A 26150-nucleotide genomic window follows, 5' to 3' on the forward strand; every position below is an offset into this window, starting at 1 on the left:
TGATGTATTCTTTAATTCAAGGTTAAAAAGTTAGATCTAAAATATATGCACTACATATAATGGACATATTGCAACTGTATTACTTGTGCATACCTGCCAACTTTTAATCCTTTCAAGGATGATTTTCGCCAGTGGTAGTGAAACAGAATTTAAAATCCAATTTTATGCAGCAACACTCGTTGTATTTTGAGCGAACTTATACGGACTATCACTATAGTATTACATATTAATATATATGTTTAATTTTTTTAAAAATAGTGGTGGATCAAAAAGATTATAAATCAAGTTTATGAATGCAAGGAATACGTAGAAAGCATAGGTTTTACTACCACTTTAAATATGGAAATGAAATTTTACCCTGAATGCGTAAAAGTTGGCAGGTATGCTTGTGTATATTTTTATGATGTTTTAATAAAAAGAAACTTACTAATTCTTTCTACAACAACTAAAAAATTTGAATAAAAAATAAAAATTTGAAAAATAGTAAATAAATAAATTTGAAAAATGAATGAATTATGTACATATTTAAAATTTTGAATTGGTTTTTGAACTTCTGAACAGAATTTTTGAACTCAATTAAAATAAATAAGAAAACTTTTCATCAGGATCATATAGAACTAATTACTTTGAAATATGAATGCCAATTATTAAAAATAGTTTTTTAAACGTAAAACATTTTATAAAAACAGCTCTACATAAAAATAAATTCCAAACGGGCTACAAAGGCGTTCTTAATGGTTCAAACGCTTTGCGATTTATTCAGGAATTTTCATGCGTACGCGGAGAAAAAAATTTGGTTAAAATTACCCTGCCTGTAAAGTCATTTTCGGGGGAAGAAACCACATCTATGATAAGAAAACCAAAATATACAGTATTTAAACCATCCATTTGTAATTGATAATTCGCTATGGTAACGGTTTACCAAAAATTCTTTTGTTCAAAATTATAGTTCTTATTACCATGCATTTAGTATCAGATCCAAAACTGAAAATTTAATTTAACAAAATAAACGGTTTTAAAGCCATGCACTAAAGTATCACGCTAAAATTACATAAATGTTCTTCGGAATTGTCACTTATTATGCCATTTAATTGGTAATTTTGATGTTAATGTATTTTGCGAAGCAGAATGGTTATAATCTAGTTACACTTTCATGTTTTATTTGAAATGGTGGTTAATTGAAAATGGTTGATAGAGGTTCGATGACTGTTAATTATTTCTTATTCTAAAGTAATTTTTCAATTATAAAAAAGGGTAAAGGGACATGAATGTTCCTTTGAAAAATTCGTCAAATGTCTAATTAAAGTATTTCAAATATACTGAAATCAAAATTTTTCAAACTATGGTAACTGTTTTATCCATCTCTTATGGAGGGAGAGAAATTCATTTATTTATTTACTTACATACATTTGGGAATTTTTTTGTAAATGCAAAGATCCTCTAAAAAAATGCTTTCAGCCTCAAAAAACAGATTTCATAACACTAGGAAAGACAGCAAGAATGTGCATTCAATGTTGTAGAGATATTTGAACCCCTTACCTCACTCTTCACAGTGCTTAACGGAGCAGCAATATTGCACGGCAAAGTGCAAATAAAGCAACCATATATCAATAAAGCTTTCATTGCAGCTGAGAATTGTCTTTCCGTCAAATGCTTAAAAACGTAGAGGTAGCGTGTTCAATATCTTTGTGCTACTTTTCTCATTTTTGTGCTATCTGTTCTGCAATTTTTTAAAATTAAAATGAATTAAATCAAAATGACGAAGCTTTAACATTTTTGAATTTATATCACAAATTCTTGAGGATTAAGATACTTCGCAATCCTAAATGCAATTTTCAAAAAATTATATTACAATGGCAATAATATTTTCTAGTTACTAACAATGAACTAATATCACAGTACGGCAAAATATTTTTTTCCCAACAAATTATCACGATGATCATGATGAATTGTCAATATTTCATCGGTCTTCACGGTGACTTAACATGCAATGAAAACAGGGATAGACATTCAAGTCACCGAAAATATAGTTTATTATACTTAGTATATATTCCTTAGTATATATAAAGTTTATTATACTTAAATCTGTGTTTGTCAAGTTTCAAAAAATTCACAATTTTTCTGATGAATTAATTCTATCACTTGTTGACCTCACAAAATTTAGGTTTATAGAAAGTAGTTTGGGACCATGTTTTGGAGCTTGTTAGCATCTTTTATTTCTTGGTGGTCAAGAATTGAAATTATTTTGAAAGAAAAGTATATTTATTCCGAAAAAAAATCAAATTTATGTTAGTTAATGGTTTAAAAAACGTATCAAAACGATCCATTCCATGTTCGATTCGCTCACCAACCACCGTGATTGACATCATTGAATATAAAGGGAGAATAACGGTTGATACCCAATCTTTACAAAGGTTAAGATTAGATTGCCAACTAATGAATGTTAATAGAATAACTAGATTTTGGGAAATTGTGGCGTAAGTACCACTACGAAAATTAAGCATCAATTCACTGGTATATAGGACATGCTAACTTGATTCAATCATGAGGTACCTTTTGATAGATGAAGGTTGGTCGATAGCTCCTCCCCCCACTTTGGTGACCTTCGGATGTTATGCGAACACGCAAATCTTGACAGTAACGCCTACTTCGTTGGATGGTTCACATTGAACAGTTGACTTGCTACTTGTGACTGCGACATAATCCACCTCCTCACGCTGTTGCTGCTCAGTCTCGTCTCGATCATACACAACGCCAGTCTGCTTACACTTGACTTCTAAAGGCAACACAGGAGCGACTACGGCCGTGAAGTTAATACACATCTCACATTCAGCACTCAAAAAACCCAGTGATCTTAATTCCAGCTCTCCCGGTCTTTCACAAGTACAGCAACTAGTGGTATCCGTTCATCGAATTCTATCCCTGATATAATTCTGGTGGGGGAGTATTCTGGCACAACTACCACTACGAAAATTAAACATAAATTCGCTGGTATATTAAACATGCTAACTTGTTTCAATCACGAGGTACCTTTTGATAGATGAAGGTTGACATAGTCGATAGCGCCGCCCCCCACAAAATCAATTCTGTGGAAACTCGATACCCCGAGAGTTATAACTCAGTGAAGATAAGGCATGCCTTTAAAAAATAGTTCCTGTCCATGCATGTCAGTCTTTTCTTCTCGGAATCACTTTTAACGGACATAAACAGTTTCCCCCTTTTATCTTATCAGTTTTCTTTTCTTAACAGTCGATAAAAAAGCATTTTGTTAAGAAATTATATAATTATAATAATATTATGGAAGCGCATTTTATTTTAATAATTGTAATGAAAAGAAAAATAATCAATTGTACTTGAAAAAAATTAACTTAGGAATACAGTATATGGGACACAATAAATAGTAATAAATGGGAAGTTAAATGTTAACAATATATAACGATAACCTAATATCATAGAACAGTTTGCATTGGAAACAGATTTAATCTCTTTTCATGCTTTGTATTTTTAGAAACTTCAATATATATGCTACGATTTATATGTATTATATTTTTATATCTCTTAAATTTTTATTGATTAATTTTTTGCTAATTTTGACAAGTGAAGCACAAGCTTATAGAATCAAAATTGATTGAAGAAATAAATTTTCTGCAACAGTTTAAAAGCAATTATCATTTAAAGAAAAAAATGTAAAAAAAAACTTAAAATTTCAAAAACTTTCGAGCAAATTGAAATCTGGAAAAAATTCTCGCTAAAGATATAACTCAAAATGTAGCTATTATCATTTAAAATTTTAACTGCATTTCAGCGGACATATATCTCAAGAACATATTCGTTCAACATATCCTTTTTTATAATAAGTTTAAAAGCTAATAATTCTCGTTCTAATAATCAAATCATATTCTTTATATTCCAAAAACTTCTTGTAAATTTTTTTACTCGTTAATTACTCACTTCTGTAATTTCAAGTTTCTACGTTCTGAGCATAAAAGCAAAATGTAACGTAAATGTAACGTATTATCTCGTAAAATTTTAACTCAGTAGTTGCATTTCAGCGGACATATATCCCAAGGACATATTCGTTCAATATATCCTTTTTGATAATAAGTTTGAAAGTTAATAATTCTCGTTCTAATAATCAAATCATATTCTTTTTATTCCTAAAACTTCTTGTAAATTGTTTTACTCGTAAATTACTCACTTCTGTAATTTCTAAGTTCTGAGCAGAAAAGCAAAATGTAACGTAAAACAAAATAAATTGAGAAAAAATTTATAAAACAAACAAATCACTTAAAATTGCAATAACTCTCTAACAAATTGGTGTTACGAAAAAAAAAACCTCTGAGGCAAATTCATAAACAAATGTAGCCCTTTCACCAAATTTTTTTTAATTTTTAACTCTTTTCTATACATGTTCTTCGGTAACACTTTTCTATACACCTTAGTAATTTCAAGTTTCTATGTCTGAAAGTAGTGTTTCCCAAATTGTGGTACGCGCACCCCCTGGGGTACGGGAGCAGTTTAGAGGATGTACGCGTTCTTATGCGAAATATCTTACAATAAACGAAAATTTCAAAAAATTTTATTTAAAAACAAAGCTAGCCGTGAAAATTTACGATTACGTATTTTTCTATTGGCTATTTCTTGCAGAGTTAACAGTTAATAATTAGTGGTGTCAACAGACAGTTGTGATTTTTAACTTTTGTGCATTTTTTTTATAATAAAAAATACATTAATATTTTTATTAGTGGTACACAGTGTTACGAAAAATTTAGAAAGGGTACACAAAAGTCATAAGTTTGGGAAACACTGTTCAAAATTGTTTGCACAGTAACACAAACTAAAACGTTTAATTGAACACTCGAAACTGTGGTGGTGTCGGTGGCTCTTAAGATTTGCTGATATAAAGAGAAAATATTCAATGAGATTTTCATCTTTTGCATGAAATAATAATAATTTGCTCCAAAGTTACCTTGGAAAATATATTTTCTTTCTGCCTCATTGCCACATATGGCAACATTACTTTTAAAAAGTAACGAGTAAAAGTACAAGTATTTTTAAAAAAAGTAACGAGTAAAAGTAAACAGTTCTTATTTTGAAAAGTAACGAGTAAAAAGTACAAGTAAAAGTACAAGTACTAAAAAAAAGTAACGATTTAAAAGTACATTTCTAGGAACCTAAATTTTTATTGAATAATATTCTTATGTTCTTTGATGTTTTTGCAAAATTGTTATTTATTTAACTATTTTTAATTTTGAAAGTTATGGACATTAATTTATTTTTAAATTCGGAAGAATATTATGATATAATTTTATAACATAATCGTGTAATATAATTTTGAAATCAAATATAATTTTAATATAAAATTTTTTATGGATTTGCACGAAAAAGAAATTTTATCTTAAATTTGAAAACTGCTTCAAAGAAAAGAAATAAACTGATTAAATATTTACGAGCAAGCAAGTCCCTGTAAATTTAAAATACGGTTGGCGCGACTTATAGTACACAATTATAATTAATAAACCTCAATATAGTTGATTAATGAGAAACGAATATCGAAATTTACAGAAACGACAGTTCTTTATTCTTTCCCTAGTCTTATTAACTATTCCCTAGTTTATATTAACTTAAAGAGAGTCTTTTTTTTATTTAAATAAAACTTTGTATTTGCTAATTCAAAATAAAGATTTGTTAATTTATTTAAATAGAAAAAAAAGATAAAAGTGGTAGAAATCATATTATTACAGAATAAAATCTAATTCGAATGTTACAAAGCTCCTTCAGTAGTGAACATTTAAAATACCCAGAAGCCAAACCAGAAATCAAACCTATCTGTTTACATATAAAAAAGAGTTTAGATTTATGTTAATTTTAGAACTATAAATTTTTTTTAAAATTTTGTTTTTATTTTCGGAAAATTTACTTTATAAATAAATTACCTTGTTCGACAAATTTGATAAACATTATAACTTATGTTAGAATATAAATTTCAAAAAAATGCATTCATATACAGGAAACCCCTATAAATCCAATAAACTACAAATTATACTTTGTTTCAAAATATAATTTTTTTTTATTTTAAAATATTTCATAATGGCAATTTTTGGATTTGTAATAACGATGTGCAATATTAAATCCACTCATGATCAAGAACTATGAACAAAAGTTTTATTTTAAAATTTTATGATATAAATAACTAATACGCTTGCGTAATAGTATGTATGTTACGTTTAATATAATTCATAAAAAAATATTTTGTTGCAAGATAAAAAAAAACTATAATATTTCAGATTTTTTTTAATGCATACTACATTTCCATTAAATAAAGCATTGTTTTTATAAATTAATACTTTAACGTTAAAAAGTGTAAAACTTGTGCCAAAATTTTTTGTAATAGTAATATGAAATTAGTTATTTAAATTATTTAAAAAAACATCCAATGCGCACACATTGTTAACAAAATTTTTAATTAACATATTTAAATGAATAAAAAATGTTTCAAATAAATAAAAAATGTTATTCTATAAATAGAAAATAATTAGATATTAAAATTTATATGAAATATGAATTTTTTTTTGAATAATTAGATATTAAAATTTTTTACAAAGCATACCGAGTTTTAGAAAAAAGTAACGATTTCATTCGACATTTCCGCTACAAATACTTGTACTTTTTCAATTAAAAAGTAACGAAAGTACAAGTAAAAGTACTAAATTTAAAAAGTAACGAAGTACAAATAAACGTACGTACTTTTTACTTGTACCGGCGGTACAAGTAACGAAAGTAAAAGTACTGCCATATATGCTCATTGCACACCATATTTTAATATTGAAAAGAAATCAGATTTTTAATTTTTTTTAATTTTATTTATTTATTTTTTTAACTATTCTTCTCCACATAAACTCACTCCAACACGATGCACGTCAATAAGAGTTTGGCCAATTTTTAAGGCTCACAGAGACGAAGTCTTACGATAGTTATTAATCGCCAAAAATATTCTTAGAATTACTTATGCGAAGTAATATATCTTGTTATTCGGTTGCACATTTCCTTGCTTTCGCTACGCAAGTGAAACGAAAATTAAATAAAATCTAGCACTTTTATTTATCCGCAATCCTGTGCGTGAAATAGACTAGACCAATTTTCTAATTTAGGGTAAACCAACCAGTGAAGGAACACTACCCAGTGAAGGAACATTTCATATATATTGATTAAAAATAAGAACTTGAAAGCTTTTCTTTAGATTGATTGGTAACAATAGCTTACTGCCAAACAATAGGAAGTCATCTAACAATGTTTTGGATTACCTGGTCAAATAGACTTTTCTGGAAAAAATTTTGAATTTGTTATTATGTCTGCAACACCTTGTTTCTTTGAAAAAATTATAAGGTGAGTGTTTGTATTTATATGTTTGAAGTGGAATTAATTGCATGTAATAGTTTTATTTTTCTTACTGTTAAATGGAGAATTTAAAATACAGTTATTGAAGTTACGCTTTATTTTTTTTAAGCATCATAGCATAATAAAGTACTGAGATAAGGGGGTGTTTATTCACTGGATCACCAAACGATGAAAAACCAGTGAAGGAACAAGTGTTCTTTTACTGGTTTTTTTCTAAGTTAATGAAAATAAAAAATAAACTTTAATTTTTTTGCACCTTTAGTGATGTTCCGCATCAAAAGTATGTTAAAAATACGAAAAACAACTTCTAACCAGTGAGGGAACAGGCATGTTCCTTTACTGGGCATAGATTTCCCAGTGAATGAACAGTACGTGTTAATAAGTTGACACTTTAATTTTCAATTCATGATTACAAAAAAAAAGTTAACATTTTCCAAGTATTTATATGTTATAATTTCAAGAATAGGCTTGTTTTTAAATATTTGTATGGCTTATGAATTCATAAGGAGCCTTGAAAAATAACCAAAATTAAGTGTTCCTTTACTGGGTGTTCCTTCACTGGTAAGAGCTGTTCCTTCACTTGGTCTTCTTACTACTTGTTATTTGCACCTCCAAAACTTTAAAACAATATTATGTAAGTTCTCTACAGTTTTTTTACATAATTTGCAATTAGTGACAAATATGTTGACACAGTCATTTAACTGAAATTGCGAATTTTGAAATTAATATGATTTTTTAAAAGGCAAGCGAAGCTTAAGTGTTCCTTCACTGGTTAGTTTACCCTACCAAACCCATCCTTTTGAATACCAAAATTTTAATCAGAGGACTACTGGGGAAGTTCTACCTCCCCGGTTACCCTCTGATTTAAGTTTAAAGTTCCATTAGTGGTTTGTTTAGAATCTCAACTCACTGTTTAGGATTTCCAGAGGATCAGAATTTGACTCAATAACATTTCCACATCTAGTATCAACTGATGATCTCAGAATCAGAATTACTCGAAAGTTTTACTTTTTAAAGATTTTTGGTGGAACTTTTCACTTTTTAAGAAGTTTACTTAGATGGTTTATTATTTTTTCTTACACTCTTAAGGGGGGACCTCACCCTGTGATGGTAAAATATTAACGTTTTTCTTGAATTTTTTTAAGTAATAGAGGCAATGCAGAGACTCCTTGTTTAATTTATGTTATTTAGTTACAATTTAAGTCTATTTCAAAAAATTTTTAAAAACAAAATAATGAAAAATAAGTTGGTGGCAGCTCCATGTGTGACTGGTAATCAAAAAATAGCACCTTACTGGCCTAATGGATTTAGAAGTCCTGAAACATAGGAAACCGATTTTGTTTAGATTTTCTGAAACATAAAGACATTATCTAAAAAGTAGCGTAGCGGTTTTTTGATATTCTCAAAATTACCAAAATGGCTGCAACTTAAAAAAATAGTTAAGGTTTTCATTAAAAAATATTCATTAAAATACTAATATAAAATCGAAATATGAAAATATCAAAAAATCCTATGCTACTTTCAAAAGAATATATTTTTACGTAATTTAAAATAAAGAACAGCTTATTTCGTTGTATAGATCATGAGAAAAACGTTAGGCCAGGTCAAAAAACAGCGTTTTGAGAAAAACGCGTTTAAAGTTTTGACTTATGTTCAATCTAGTAAATTATTAGATTAGTAATGACTAACCTTTATTCTACAATTCCAGGTCCATATTTCTTCTCCGTCAACAGAATGGATGAGACACAAAAAGAAAGTCGCCCCTCCTAATCCGGCCGAACGGGCCTTTCTACCTGCTTAACGACGACTCTCTATTTTCCGGTATAACTTCCAAACAACAAAGTTAGGTACCAAGAAATCGTTTAAGACAGACGTTAGGAGGGGTACAAAGATTCGAAAAATGCAATAACATTTTTTTCGAATTTTTTAAATATTCAGGGTGGGGTCCCCCCTTAAAGTGTCAAAAAAAACTTGCTGAACTCATAATTTGTAACGAGTCATACGGAAGAAAAAAATTTAAAAAAAATTTCACAAATGGTCGTAATTACCCCCAACAGACTATACTATATTATTGTTTTATTATTCAGCAATATCAGAAAAATGCGCTCTAGGAAGGTGCTACCGATGCCGATTAGACTAAAGAGGCTCCTACTAAGGTAAAAAAAGGCAAAATATTGGAAATAACTCCTGCTTTTGTCTGGTGAAAGAAAAATGAAAGAAAAAGATAGTTTCAATTATAAACAAATTTTCTAATCGTTTTGTAAGACGCTGATTTTAACGTTACTAAAGTATAACTAAGCAAAATTCCTAAGAAAATTAATTAAATGATTGTAATTAAAATATTTAGAATTCATAACAAAATTAATATTATGAATAAAATAAATAATACGAATATAGTTATTCATAAATAAATAACTTATTTCATGTCTTTTTCCTTAATCAAAAAGTCAAAACTAGACAGTGAAAATGTTTAGGGATGTATTTAATATTTATTTGTGTATAGATATAAACAAAAAGCTTATGCTGGAATATTAGTGAACGGTACTTTTATTTACGCTGCCCTAGAGATTCACAATGGGATAGTGTTAGCGATCTAGGAAACATCCCCGACGATGATCCGGAGACAACATACATACGTCACGTCCCATTTTACAGGGAGGACACATTCACACACTATTAATCCATCTGCGGATCGTGGTTTTGACCTGAAACAGAGCAGGATCAATCTCCGATCCAGTACCCCCGGAGGTACTGATTTGTTATGAAAAATTGGAAGACTTAGTTACCCCGACAGATTTAGCGTGCAAAAGTCATCATTTTGTCTTCGGTCAGAGGGGATGGAATTATAAGGAAAGAAATTAGATTGGCAAAAGTCATCTCCCCCAAGATTGAGATTTGAAGACACAAATTTATTTTTCCTAATTTTCAATAACATTTAAAACAAAATTTTAACTACCATATTGAAAAAAAAGTCCACTTTTCGATTAGTCTTCTGAAAAAGCGAATTATACTTAATAAGTTTAATATATTGAAAATCCTTGTTTATTTATCATCTATAAAATTTCACTCACGACTACGCAAAGTCAAAACTAAAGTAGAAAAATAATAAATTAACAGAAAATTGGGATAAATTTGTTACTTTAATCAGAATAAAATTATAATAAGTTTATAATTTTAATAATTTTAAAAATTGATTTTAATAATAGTTATGTAAAAAATCGATAAACTTTTAAAACATTCATCAATTACAGTACTATTAAGTTTTATATGACTTAAACATTCTATTAATGTTCATTGCTCATTTGATCACGAAAAATAATATTTATCATTACTCCAGATAATTTAAGTATTTCGAAAGTTTTGTCAGATAAAATAATCTCACAAAAATAGATTTCAGAGATCAGACATAATTTAAAAGTGTAAATAAAAATAATCTCTAATAGCGCTGAGTCAGCATCTTCTGAAAGTGTTAATCACGCTATTAAAAAAAACGAAAAGAAAAGAAAAAAAAAACTAAGTACTTGATAGTATATTTAAAAAAAGTGTACTTCTAGTGTAATTTCGAGTCCTTAAACACAGATGCTGTTTCTCAAATTTCAACAGTTAACGCGATTACAACAGGTATTTAAACAGAGCCTAATCAGAGTTTATGCATATTGAATTGTATCACACTGAATTCAATTATTCAAAATGAATATCTTTTACATCCTAGTCTTTTTGACCACTACTTTTGCTCTTCCTTTCCCAGAAGATCTTGACAATGGTTTAATTCAAATGTCTGATATTGAGGAAGAAAGTAAGTTTTAATATAATAATCTTTTTCAAGCACTTGCCCGAAATAAGCAAAATCCAGAGTATTTCAAAAGTTAATGCACAAACAGAATTGCATAAAAATATACAAAGGTCCTTCGAGATTGCGGAAAGTAACAAACAAATAATTGTTATGAAATTATTAGGCGCTGTGAGTGTAAAAAAAAAATTAATGTTTATGGTGATGAAGTAGAAAATTATTAATGAACAAAAGAAAATCATTAGATAAAACTTAATCAAATTAGCCGTATTAATAGAATTAGATAAAATATTGGATACAATCATCCTAAACAACCTAGCAATTAACTGATTAAATTTACTGCCACACGTGGTGGTTAACTTAACAATTTAGTGGTAGTACAAAGCTAAAAAAAAGAGTCTCTGGAAAATAAATATATTAAATTTAGATATAAGTAAATTAAGCTGAAATAAAAAAAAATCATAATCCTAAGAAAACGACAAAAGATTTACTTACACAAATTTATTCCATCATTACAAAAAGAAGTCACGAGTATACGAAAATGTATATTTCTAATATTTTTTACATTAATGTAGAAATCAAAAATTAATTTAGATCATTGTATTCCACAACAAACTTTACGGATCAAGATGGATCCTGAAAATTATCACAATTTCATTTCATTGAAACTCAAACGTTGCTCCACGTTCTTGGAGAGAACAACGGCAGGCCGAAGCCTCCGCTCCTCACCAACTCACATCATCGACTGAGGTATCAAATTACTTCAAAAGGGACTCTTCACTGTCGTTGCCACCATTCCAATACTTCCTTCCCAAAATCTCGATGTAGGTGTCTCTGCCCTCGAGTTGGAATTCGGCTCTATCTGCTCCTAGAATCCTGAACCATAAACTAGTAATAATATAAATTTACTCAAAAATAATTTAAATAAAAATTACTCAAAAATAGTTAAATAAAATTAAATAAAATTTAAATAAAATTTAAATAAAGTTGTGTGTTTACAGAGCAGCACTTCATCAGGGGACACACTGTCTGCAAACACACAGGAGCCTTTCTGTTGTTAGTGGCAGAGCCAAAACTAACAGTGCCCCGAGGCCCCTAATGAAAATACAAGCATAAAAATAATAATAATTACCACATTAAATAAATATTTACCATAACAACATTCATATAAATTTGCAATATAATCACCTTTACTGAAACAAAAATACTAAACACTTAGAAGACATCAAATGCACCGCCCCCAAAGCACATATAAAACAATTACAGTTAGTAAAAATGAAAAAGAAATTCCTTATATATTCCAAATCAGCTCAAAAAATAATGTGCTGACACCTAGATAAAAATAGACAAACCAAAGAGCTAAAGAATCCAAGTGCTGCCATCTGTCTAAAAAACCTCAACAGAATATTTTGAAAAAGAAAACATAATCCCAATAAATTTAAATCCAAAAATTAAAAGATGAAAACCAAACCATAGTCATGAGAATCTGAAGACTTGTCCAAAAACATTATTAGAATAAACCGTGGAGTGTGAAAAGTTCTTATCAATAAAGAGTGTGAAGAATTCAAAGTAGAACAAACCGTGGAGTGTGAAAAGTTCTTATCAATAAAGAGTGTGAAGAATTCAAAGTCTTATTAGTGTCTCAAAAATTATTGTTACAATGTGTAACATTATCCTTCCTTAAAAGGAAAAAAAATGAATAAAAAAAAATTTTTATGTACCAAATTTTTTTTTGTGATGTGACCTCTGAGGAACATGTAAAAGAAAAAAAAATATCACAAATAAACACATATCAAAAATTCCTGAATATATAATAAAAATTCCTGAATATATAATACATAAATCAAAACCATTATTGTCGTTTCCTTTGGGAAATTAATGTATCTCACTCTCTCTCTCAAAACACAAACAGATTCTCTACTAGCGTAGAGTAAGGAATTATCATACTATATACAATTCAAACTTACATACCGTAACACTACTGTCTTTAGTATAAATGATAAGTTTGAATACATAAATATATACTACATATGTTTATAACCAGAGTTTGCATAATTTTTTTTAACATCTATGTAGCTACATCTTCTTATAATCCTACTCTGGTACTAATTTTACAAAAAAACAAATTTTATTTTCTCAATTCTCTTTCAAATCATTTTATTCTTATGTTACTTTATTTCATTTTATAACTTTTATTTACCAATGTGATTTAGCTTAATTTATATATATTCTCCTCCTCTCACATTATGTGATTTCTAAATCGAATTTATGTATTTGTCTGACAATATGATGAGTTCAACATCAAAAGTAAAAATTTTAAATAAATGGTCAAAAATATATATATGGTAATACAAATAATTTGCTAACTTTGAACAGGATTTTTCCTATTCAATGAAATCTGGACCAGCCATCACATTGAATCAAAATTTTGGCCTAAATTTGGAAAAATGCAATTCAAAAATAGAAATGTAAAAACAAAATAATATTCATCAACTTAAACCATTTGTATTTTCACCAGAAAATCAAACTCATTATCATTATTTTCAAACACAACAATTCAAATCTTTAATTAGATTTAGTATAATCTTACTCATTAGTATTCTATACTCAAATCATGTTCCTTGACCATCTCATTCTCTAATTCCTTTCTTAAAATTCTTTTCTTAAAAAGTTTACTAACATGAAATTTTTTGTATAGGTCTCTTTGCTTATCTTTAATGTGTATTAAGTAATTATTATTCCTAAATTTTTTTGTTATTTCAAATGGACCTTCATATTTGGGATTTAGAGAATTTACATCAGTATTTATCTTTAAGTAAACAAGATCTTTACAATCATAATTAGGAGTTGGTCTACCTTTTATATATTTTCTATGCATTTCAAAATATTTGTTTTCATTTTGACTTACTATTTCCCTAGTCTCCGCAATTTGTTGTCTTAATTTTTTGATATAGTCAGATGGGTTTTCTTCACTGTTGGTATTAACACTTGTATTTAAAGGGAGATTTAAATTACGACCAAAAAATAGTTCAGCAGGAGTATAACCTGTTACCACGTTGATAGAAGAATTATAATGTAATTTGAAAAATAAAAGCTTTTTAGTCCATTCCCAACTATTGTTACACATTGAAGCTATAGATTCTTTTAGAATTCTGTGAGATCTCTCAATTAAACCATTAGATAAAGGATAGTAAAATGAAGTTTTACGATGTTCAATGTTTAAAGCCCTAATAAAATCTTGAAACTCTTCAGAGGTAAAGTTAGTACCATTGTCAGAAATAATGGATTGAGGCAAACCAAATTTTGAAAAATGTTCATTTAAATTATTTATAATTGTTGAAGATTTAATGTTAGTTAAAGGTATCGCCTCTAAATACCGTGAATAATTGTCAATAATAGTTAAAATAAAAAATTTATTATCAATTGATCTGGGTAGTTTCCCAACAATATCTATAGATAAAATTTGTCCTACACTTAAATCACCTTTTTCAATGAATTTAGTCTCAGTTACTTTAGATTTGGGCTTATTTGCCAAACATGCATCACAAGATTCAACAAAATTTTGGGTGTCTGCCAACATCCCATACCATGCATAATTTCTTTTTAACAAATTATAGGTCTTAAAAATGCCAAAATGTGCAGCATGTGCTGCCTTTAAAATTTCACCTCTTAATGAGATGGGTATAAAAATTCTATTTAAAGTTTTATATGGATGCTTAGGTGGTCTCACCCTCATCATCAAAATACCATCATTGTTTACAAAAATTTTTTTAGAAATTAGTTTATCATTATCATTTAGTTTTTTAAAGATTTCCTTAGTTTGTGTACAATTTTGTTGAGAATTTTTTATATTCTCTATTTTAAGCTTATCATTAACTTCAAAAATATTTGTGTTATTTACAACAGCATTATCATTAGTTACTCTAGATAGGTAATCGGCTGGATTTTTAAAACCAGGAATATGTTGAATTGTATAATTAAATTCCTGCATATACATTAACCATCTGCCTACTATCTCAGGTTGTTTTTGTAAGTTGATGTGAAAAGTTAAAGCCTTAGCATCCGTAAAAATAACAAAATTTTTTCCATAAAGATGTTGATGGAAATGTTTAATTGAATCTACAATTGCTAAAAGTTCCCTACGGATAGATGGGTATTTAGATTCAGAATGGGTTAACTGCCTAGAATAAAATTCTATAGGGTTAAAATTGTCCTTATTCTTTTGCATTAATATTCCACAAAGAGCACTGCTAGAAGCATCAGTTACCAAATAAAATTTTTGTTCCTCATTTATATTCTTTAAAGTTGGTTTAAGTAGTAGTTGTTCAGAGATATTTTCAAAAGCATCCTGACAATCTTTATTCCAATTAAAAATAACATTTTTTTTGTTAAGTTTACAATGGGTTTGATGATCTCTGCAAAGTTGTAGATTAAATGTCTAAAATAACCAATCATACCTAAAAAAGTTTGAATTTGTTTAACATCTTTTGGAACAGGAAATTTTAAAATTTTGTCTATATTATCAGAAGCGGGTGAGAAACCATTAGAATTTACATCAAAACCTAAGTATTTAATGTTAGATTTACAGATTTGTATCTTAGCTGGATCTAGAGTTAAATTAAATTTCTTTAATCTATCAAAAACCTTAACAAGTAATTGTGACATTTCCTCAATGGGATTTGCAGCAACAACAATGTCATCAAGAAAATACTGCACATTAGGACCTTTAATGTCATCTAAACATTTAGAAATTAAGTTATGGAAAAAAGAAGTACTGTTGCGAGAACCAAAAGGAAGACGAGTAGGTTGGAAATTGCCTATCTCACAACTAGGACTGGGCGATATTAGAAATTATATATCGTGATATATCGTCAGTTTTGCATCGCGATATAGCGATGTATCGCGATATAGTATTTTTGAATTTCATTTACTTTAAGGCACAGAAAGTCAGATTTCTATCAAGACTTCATACGCATACTGATTTAAATCAATTTATAAATTTGAAAATATATATGTTTTGCTAAAGAAAGATATTAAATAAATTGACTAAGATGTACAAATCTTACCTAAAATATTTATTGAAAAAATGTGTGTAGATACAGAATGAAATATTTGCACTTCTTTATCGTTTATAAGGTATAAGCAGTCTTAATTTAAGTTAACCCCTAAAACACCCTTAATGAAAAAAAAAAAAATTTTATTAAACAAAAGCTGATTTTAAAATTTCAAAATATATTTTAATTAAAATAAAAGTTAGATTGACTAAAAGCCGAAGTTTAAAATTAAAAATGTTCGAATTTTAAACTAAAAAGTAAACATAAGATTTGTAATAATTTCTTAAAATTTTCGTTCTCTGAAAGATTTCTCAGTTTAAAAATAAAAAGGGAATTTTATAAAGATATCTAGCTGAAATTATTGAAAGAAAATTTAAAAAATTAAAAAAAAGTTTGTTAAGAAATTCATTATACACTTAAAACAAAGTGTTAAAAAAATTTTTTTTTTTTTAAAAAAAGAAACTTTTTTTTAACAAATCAATATTTGCTTGTACTATTATGCGTAAATAATTACAGAATTATTAAGTTCGATCGTAATGTTCAAATTCTTAATGAAGAAGTAAACACAAGTTTTGTTATATTTTCTAAAAATGATCACGCAAATAACAAAAGATTTCTTAGTTTAAAAAAAAAAAATAAATAAAAGTGAAATTTATCAATATATTTACCTAACAGCATAGGAACAAAATTTAAAAAATAAGTTCGTTAAAAAATTATTTGCATGCTTAAAACAAAGAGCTAAATAAATTTTAGAAAAAAAATGTTTCTTAAACACTATTTTTATTATTATTTCATATAAATAATTAAATTTAATTAAATAATGACCGAATTATGAACGAAAAACAAAGTAAGGCAAAGTTTCTTAATTAAATTCTTAAAAATAAAAACAAAAGAATTGTGATATTCGGTAATATATTTAGCTAATTAACTAATAATATAAAACGAAAATTAAAAAAAAATAATGATTTTACTCTCTAATAAAACGAAGTAGTAATTGATAAAAAAAAAAAAAAAAGAAATGAATAAAATTCGCAAACTTTTCAAATTCTTTTGAACAAATAAAGTTTATTGACTTATGTCCAAAAAATAAGTTTTGTTTTAACTTTATTTCTAAAAATAAAAACAACTCAAGATTTATAAATTTAAAATCAGTAATAGAAGCCCATTAAATTATTAGAAGTTTTATCCGAAAGGTTTTTCATAAATTAAAAGAAAGTAAAAAAATAACCGAACAAATTTATTTACTTTGTAATTTAATTCCTTATGGGTGCCTTAAATTAGATTTCCGATAATTTTCACATTTAAAAATATAAAAAAAGTTTTGTCAGAAAATAAATAAAAAACTTACCTAATTAATGAAGAAACTTTTCTTTATAAATTCTTTTCAATAATAGATTGCGTTCAGAACAAGGTTACGACGGCGATCACGAAGTTAATCCCATCGAAAATAATCTACAAGAAACGATTTCAAATCGCGAAGGTGCGAAAACGAACATGTGATATAACGATATAAGGTCTCAAAAGTGATTCTGATTCTACCGCTCATCAGTCAAGGCCGTCTCAACATAACGAAACAATATCGTCTTCCACAGCGCGAGTTGGCATCGGAACGTAAGAGAAAGTCCTTGCGTGTATCGCTATATCGCTATATCGTTATATCGTCTTCTTCACTCGACGGCTTAAATCAGATTTCTGATGCATCGCTTGGAATGAAAGTTGCTGTATCGGTTTGCCGATATAGGCGTTAAATCGATATGTCGCGATATATCGATTTATAGCCCAGTACTACTCACAACAAAATGCTAATTTGGATTTGTCCTTTTCTTTTAATTTTATTTGAAAAAATGCACTTTTGAGATCTAAAACACTATAATATGACTTTCCAGAAATGTTATGCAAGATATCATTAATTTTTGGAAGACAAATTTTGAAAGTCTCAGTAACTGAGTTAAGTAACCTATAATCTATAACCATTCTGAATTTTTGCAATTCAGGATCATTAACATAAGGCTTTTTTTTGACAAAAATTACAGGAAAACAATAATTGGAAGAAGATGGTTCAATTATTCCTGCATTTAATAGATCTTTAATCTCTTTTTTGGCAAAGTTTTTTGCAATATTAGGAATAGGATAAGGCTTGGTTTGGATAGAAAAGTTATGCAATAAATTAAATTCAGGTACTACTGCATCAGTCGAACCCAATGTTGTATAAGATTGAGAAAAAACTTCATAATTTTTTAACAAAACTTTAAGTATTTCATCAGCATCTACCTTATTCAAATGACTTAAATCAAAATCAGAAGCATTAAGTTCTTTTTGTCTTAGTTGATGAATTTCATTTAGATTTAAATTATTAATTTGGTAATTAGCTTTTTCTTTAGGTTTGATTATATCATCATCTTTAATATCAATAATGTTTCCTAATTTTGTACCCTTATTGATTACAATCTTATTATCTGTATTATTTTCGATTAAAGTACAGAATTTTTTATCCTTAAATTCATTAACAGATTCATAGATATTATAATTTAGTTTGTTTTTGTTTGGAGAAAAAAGCATTTGTTTACTATCTTTTATATCCTCAGATATACCTAATTGAATTAATATTTGAGAATGGGGTTCCATCACAATCTTTTTTTTTGCAAAAGCAAAATTAGTTACACTCTTTACATCATTTAAAACATTGTTTACAATACGAGGAGTATCTTCGAAAAAATCAAATGAATCGTGTCCCAAAATCAATTTCCTATTCAGTGTGTCTAAAATAATTTTGTTATTTTGGATGAAGTCGTATCCCAAGATGATTTTATATTTGTAAGGTCAAGAATTTTGAGTAACAAAGAAAGTACCATATAACCATTTAGTATTGATTTTAAATTTGGATGAAATAGCTGACAAGTAAGGTATAGTGTTGTTATCTAAAGTATGTATTTTTACTGACCTAGATAAATAATTGACTTTTGTCTTTTCTTTTATTTCATTTACAGTTATAGGATCAATTAAACCTAAATTAGCACCAGTGTCTAATAAGGCGGGTACTAATAAATCTCCAAATTTTAACATTATGATAGGAAGAGCATCCGAATTGTCATTATCATTGCAAGTCATAACATGTTTATTACCTGCTTCCACTTCATTATTTTCTTTTAAGTTATCATTGTTTTGATTTATTCTATTTCTAATTATCTGATTACTATTTAAATTATGATTAGAGTTTGTTACTACCTGGTTTTTCTTATCATCATTATCTAAATTAAATTTTTTATGTTTGATATTACTATTAACAAATATCCTAGTTTTCAATATTTTGTCATTATGTTTTGTTTTGACATTTTGTTTATAGATTACTCTCTTCTTCAATTTTTCATTTGACCTTAACTGATTTGATTTCTCATTGGTTCTTGTAAACCCTGTATCATTCCACCTGTTACAAGAACCAGCTATCAGTTTAAATTATTCTGTCGCCTATCTCTGCTGTTGTAACCCCTATGTCTAAAGTTCCTGTTAAAACCTCGCCTGAAATTGCTACGACTCCTATCATAAGGTGTTGCTCGATTGTTGTTATTCCCACTTTTGCCTGGATAGTACCAGCAGTCGGTAGTCAAGTGATTTTTGTTGCAAATATGGCAACTAATTTTGGGTTGGACAAAGTTTCTATTAGCTGAGATATTGTTTACAGCCTTGCTTTTAGTTAAATCCTCAATTTTTTGTGTTAATTCCTCAATTTTGCGATTGCTTTCCAATTGATTTTTTAACAACATATCTACATCTATTGTTTTAGTAATATTGGTCACGTGATTCTCACTGATTGCTAGTGCATTCTCCACATCCCTTGCAATTTTTCCTATATCCTCAAACTTTGTGGCTCCCCTTTTCATAACTTCAATTCGAATATCGGGTCTCATACTGTCTAACAATTTTTGAGCCGTCATCTTTTTAGCCAAATTTAAGGTTTCCTCACTACTATTATTACTTATTTCTAAGTACTGATTAGTGGTTTTATCAACCTCTTCTGTTAGATGTTTAATGTCCTGATTTGGACGTTGCATGAGTGTATTAAATCTGTTCTGAATTTCTGCATAGTTTGGTTTTTTTAGAAATTTATCCCTAAGTATTTTTACTATCTTTCCAAAATCATTAGTATCGTCTGTACCAGCTTCACTTACAATTCGTAAGGCCTCTCCTGCTAAATTGAGTTTAAGAATTAGGCATTTTTTAGACTCATCCCATTTTTCTAAAATGGCAATTTGCTCTAAATTGTTAAGAAAAAAATTTAAATTTTCCTCTTTGCTACCCTTAAAAGTTTGCAGCGAATTCGCTAAGGAATATGCAGATTTAGCCATAGTGTATTATTAAATCACAGAAAAATTTACCGAATTAATATCTACCTTAAAATATCACTAAAATGTATATTAATAATCAATAAATAGCATTCAAACCCCCAAAAACAATATTCATACAATACATACAATACTCCTTATCAAAATAATACATAAAATGTAGTTTAAAAAAATATTATCAAAAAAAATGTTGTCAAATATATTTTTATATTAATAAAAATCAATAATCTTATTGAAATACTATAGAAATTAGTTTCATCACTGAAATCTTGCCCTATTAAAACATCATAAATACTGAAATCAATCAATGTATTTACCAAAATTACTAAATAAATTTTCTATGTACTTATTTAAATTTAATATCATACACATAGAAATAATTAATATATTCAAAAAATATATCATGATCTGAATTAAAATGCTAATTAACAATCATTCTAACTCAATTAAAATATCAACCAAATTATTTAAAATTTAAAAAAAAACCTATTTTCAATTATATATTGAATTACATATAAAATTTTAATGTTCAAAATGTAATATTTATATTCAAATACTTCATATTCAAAAGTATATTATGAAATAGCGATTCACATATAAATCAAAAGTATATTTCTTGTGACAACATATATATCAATATTAAAATCCAATTTGATACATTACTTATTGTTTAAATGTCAACAATAAATTTTTTATTTGTGAGAGAGAGCGAGAAAAATGTTTAAAACAAATCAATTATTTGATCATATTTTTTGTGCACAAGGCACTTAGTATTTAAAATTTAATAATATTTCAGCCATAAATTAATTTAAAAACCAAAGTTTCCAGAGATTCTCCTAAAAAAAAATTTATTAACACCAGATTCGAAACCACGCGACGGCACCATATATTATGGGCAGTGTGGTATAAAAAAAGAATTAATGTTTATGGTGATGAAGTAGAAAATTATTAATGAACAAAAGAAAATCATTAGATAAAACTTAATCAAATTAGCCGTATTAATAGAATTAGATAAAATATTGGATACAATCATCCTAAACAACCTAGCAATTAACTGATTAAATTTACTGCCACACGTGGTGGTTAACTTAACAATTTAGTGGTAGTACAAAGCTAAAAAAAGAGTCTCTGGAAAATAAATATATTAAATTTAGATATAAGTAAATTAAGCTGAAATAAAAAAAAAATCATAATCCTAAGAAAACGACAAAAGATTTACTTACACAAATTTATTCCATCATTACAAAAAGAAGTCACGAGTATACGAAAATGTATATTTCTAATATTTTTTACATTAATGTAGAAATCAAAAATTAATTTAGATCATTGTATTCCACTACAAACTTTACGGATCAAGATGGATCCTGAAAATTATCACAATTTCATTTCATTGAAACTCAAACGTTGCTCCACGTTCTTGGAGAGAACAACGGCAGGCCGAAGCCTCCGCTCCTCACCAACTCACATCATCGACTGAGGTATCAAATTACTTCAAAAGGGACTCTTCACTGTCGTTGCCACCATTCCAATACTTCCTTCCCAAAATCTCGATGTAGGTGTCTCTGCCCTCGAGTTGGAATTCGGCTCTATCTGCTCCTAGAATCCTGAACCATAGTCATGAGAATCTGAAGACTTGTCCAAAAACATTATTAGAATAAACCGTGGAGTGTGAAAAGTTCTTATCAATAAAGAGTGTGAAGAATTCAAAGTAGAACAAACCGTGGAGTGTGAAAAGTTCTTATCAATAAAGAGTGTGAAGAATTCAAAGTCTTATTAGTGTCTCAAAAATTATTGTTACAATGTGTAACAGAAATATACTAAATAACTCACTTAACTTAATGTTGATACCCAAGCTAAACTACATTTGTTCACTAAAACACACAATTCTGAATGTTTTGTACTGCTTTATGAAGTTTGAAGGAAAAAATGACATTTTAAAAAAGGATGTAATAGACTCGAGTAAATTTGGAGGATCAAGGTTTGGTATATTAATATTATTTATTACAGTTTTGCTTATTATGCAGACAAAGAGCTATGCAAAGTTAATTAATTGTTAATTTGGGTTTTTATTTTTATTTGAAAAATTATACAATCTTAATAATATGAAGACAATTTTATAACAATCTTTTTCTTCTTTTCTATAAGGTGCTGCCCCCAATGTAGACTTGGCTTGCTGAACAATGTTGTCTCAAATCTCCCTGATTTTAGCTTTAAATTTTTAGCTATCAATTTTTTATTACAGGGTAACAAGAAATTATAGGGATCACTTTTGTGGTTATCTACCACTAAAGTTTTAAAACCTTTTTACATATATAGCATACTGATCTAAAGCTCTACTATTTGACTTTCAATTGCAATACTATTTCATAAAATCACAAAAATGCTTTTGAAGAAATTTGACAAAAAGCTAATTGGTCAAGTACAAGTATTTTTAGAACTTCGATGGAGCCACAAGATTATAGAAACCCATTTTAAAAAGAAAGTTATTGCGATTTCACTCAGCCATATCAGTCGCATCAAGAATTCAAAACTTGGATCGATGCAAAATAATGCAAAACCAAAAAGAAGTGGACGGTCAAGCAAATTGAAGAAATCAGATTTGCAGAAGCTTGATAAGATGACATCAAAATCGGATCCTCCAACACAGACAAGCATGGCTAAATCTCTTAACGGGAGTCAGCAAGTTGTAAACTATCAACTAAAACAAAAGTTGAAGAAAAAATGCCATAAAAACCTAAATGTCATCATTTAAGTGAGAGATCGGTGCAGATTAGGAGGCAACGCTTATGGCCTCTCTACAAGCTTCTCTGTAAGGACAGATGGCGAAAGTTCATTACAACTGATGAAGCTTGGATCTATCTATCTGATACCAATGCTAAATTTCAAGTTCAATATCTTAGCCGTGGACAGTACAGGCGAGACTTGACACCATCAACCACGATACCTCATGTCAAAGGCGTAATGGTTTGGATGGGCATATCCGCCCATGGTGTGACCAAACCTCGGTTTGTGAAACCTGGGGCCCAAAATAAATTTTGAGTATTCTATACAGAAGATATTAAAGCCCTTTTTTAAGGATTATTACTGCAGATTGTACTCTAATAGTGATGCTGTGTTCCATCAGGACTCTGCCCCATCGCATGCATCTAAGGTCACCCAGAAATTTCTAACAGATCAACAAGTGAAATTCCTGAGACCAGAACAATGGATTCCAAACAGTCCTGATGCTTCACCATGCGACTATTTCCTATGGGGACATCTGAAAAACAAACTGAATAAGAAAAGATTTTCTACATTGAGAGGCCTTCAAAGAGCTATTAGAGAAGAGGTGAAGAAAATCTCCCAGGAAATCATTTTGCGGTCTTTAAAATCATGGCCGAAGCGTTGTAGACAAATCTATTATGCCGGAGGTCGACATATTGAGAAACATCGCTGAATTTATGTAATAAATTTTGGAAATAAAAACATTCAAAAATGATCCCTATAATTTTTTGTTACCCTGTAGATCTTTAGCAACAGCATTTTACCATCGCTTTCTGTGTCTTAAATTCATTGATTTCCAATTTAAGATATTTCTCAAACCCATATTTTTATCATTCTTTCCATAAGGCTCAAGGATGACAAGAGCCTCAATTTTTTTAATCGAATATTATCCTTTTATAAGAATTGCGATGAAATTTATGAAAATAATAATTGTCTAATTTATATATTTCAGTTGCCAGAGAAGCCATGACAAATCCAGATTTACTTGGTGGAGATATGCTTGGTGTTAAGGAAATTCTTGTAAGTAGTGTTTGATGGAATCACTTTACTTCTTTTTGCAAATAAAATTTTAAATAGGCCTAAAAACATTTTCAATCAGAACGGGTAAATTAAAAAAATTTAAATTTTCATTTTCGAAGAAAAATAATTTTATCTGAAACTGTTCTTTCTGTTGCGGTTTTGTAAGGGAAAAACAGTCTTATAAAAATTATAAAGTTTAAAAGTATTTTAATTTTGAGATTATTGTTCCATGAGGAAGCAGGTTTTTCTGTACAAACTTGCCCAAATGCAAACATCTCGGTCAGTTCATAATATTGAAACACCTGATTTTAAAACTGAAGTGATCAGAGAGTAATCATTTCTGCCTGATTAACTGGTCAATTTTACTTCAGCGCATAATACCTATCAAGAAAGGTCCCTTTAAATTTACAAAAATATTGTTTTAAAAAAATAATAAAACTAAAATTTAGTGAAATATTTACTGGAATTTTAGGAAGATTTTGAATGTAAACGTATCTGTCTCTCTCATATAACTTCGGACCGTTTGTGACATTTTCCTAAACTTTGGAGAACAGGACAAAAGGAAAATTTTTACCACTATCTTTAAAATCATTCACAAATTTCTACTGGATTGTTAGGAACAGAAGTTTGAAAAATAGAATTTTCTCCTTTGTTTAGCATTAGTCATTGTTAAAAATTTAAATGCAGGTGAATCAGTTTTTTCTTCTTCTACATGTATAAAGAAGAGAATAGCAGTTAAGTTTGCAGGATTACAACTCCAATTAAAAAAGAAAAGAGTTTATTGCACGTTCTGTAGTATTTAAATACTTTTATTTATTTTGTCTGGTACGATCGATTATAAACGTGGATGGCATGTGATGTCATAAAAATAGAATTTCTAAAGCTATCCATAATCATGCTAATATTTTGTTTATATTTACTCTTTTGAAAGGTTATTATATAAAACAAAATAATATAAATCAACGGTAATAGAAGAAGAATAAAAATAAATTATGTACTAAAACGCAAAGCAGATCGATTTTGTAAATAGCAAAAAATAGCCAAACTAATATTTTTTATATTTTTTTGCATTTCGGGAATTTTTATTTATCTTTAATCTAAGTAAAGTAAACGCAGACAAAATCAGCGTTTGTAACGTAACTGGTAATAACGTACGATGACGTGAGGTGGAGTATGATGACGTAACGTAACTGATGTCACCAAATTAGTAGACACACTTTTTTTACGTGTTTCTGCACTGTAAAAAGTTTAGTGTATATCCACGTCAAAAAGGGTGGCAACTATCTTACACCAAAGTGGTGTAGTGAAACACAATACATAACTATTGGAAATAGCGTTTTACTACACCAATGGTGTTTACACTACATGGTCTGAAGTAGACGACACCATTTTAGTTATTTAGTAACAATAAATTCATAATAGTAAGATAAGATACATAGAGAATAAAGTTATTTTAACAATACAATTAGTTTAGCATGTATATATATGCACTAATACTTAAAAAATTATTTGTAAATAAAACTTGGGTGTATCATGGAATAGAATCTAGATAAATTCGAACTAGGCTTAACACAATGGAAACGGATAGAAATTGTAAAATATAAAAACAGTTAATTCAGTTCTCAGAGATTTAAAAATTAAAATATAATTATCTTCATTACAAAATTAAAAACATACATACTTATGAAGCGGCAAATGTTTGCTGTTGATGAATATCAGTGTCGAGAATTACAACTACCTCTTGTCAGCTGTTTCAAAATTGTAACCGCTCTCGTTTTCCTTGGT

At 28.4% G+C, this 26150-nt stretch overlaps 1 protein-coding gene across 1 annotated transcript in view; it reads left to right on the forward strand.

The window, feature by feature from the left end:
* The first annotated feature begins 11049 nt into the window (after positions 1-11049).
* Positions 11050-26150, forward strand: part of LOC107443108 (seminal metalloprotease 1) — a 33301-nt gene continuing 18200 nt past the window's right edge. The window contains exons 1-2 of the mRNA XM_071183455.2: positions 11050-11194; positions 24298-24365. Coding sequence (XP_071039556.2) covers positions 11089-11194; positions 24298-24365 — 174 coding nt within the window. The 5' untranslated portion in view covers positions 11050-11088. The remainder of the gene's footprint in view (positions 11195-24297; positions 24366-26150) is intronic.

The sequence above is a fragment of the Parasteatoda tepidariorum genome, chromosome 7 (assembly GCF_982258835.1).
Source record: "Parasteatoda tepidariorum strain Cologne lab strain chromosome 7, Ptep-v5.0, whole genome shotgun sequence".
Lineage (NCBI taxonomy): Eukaryota > Metazoa > Arthropoda > Arachnida > Araneae > Theridiidae > Parasteatoda > Parasteatoda tepidariorum.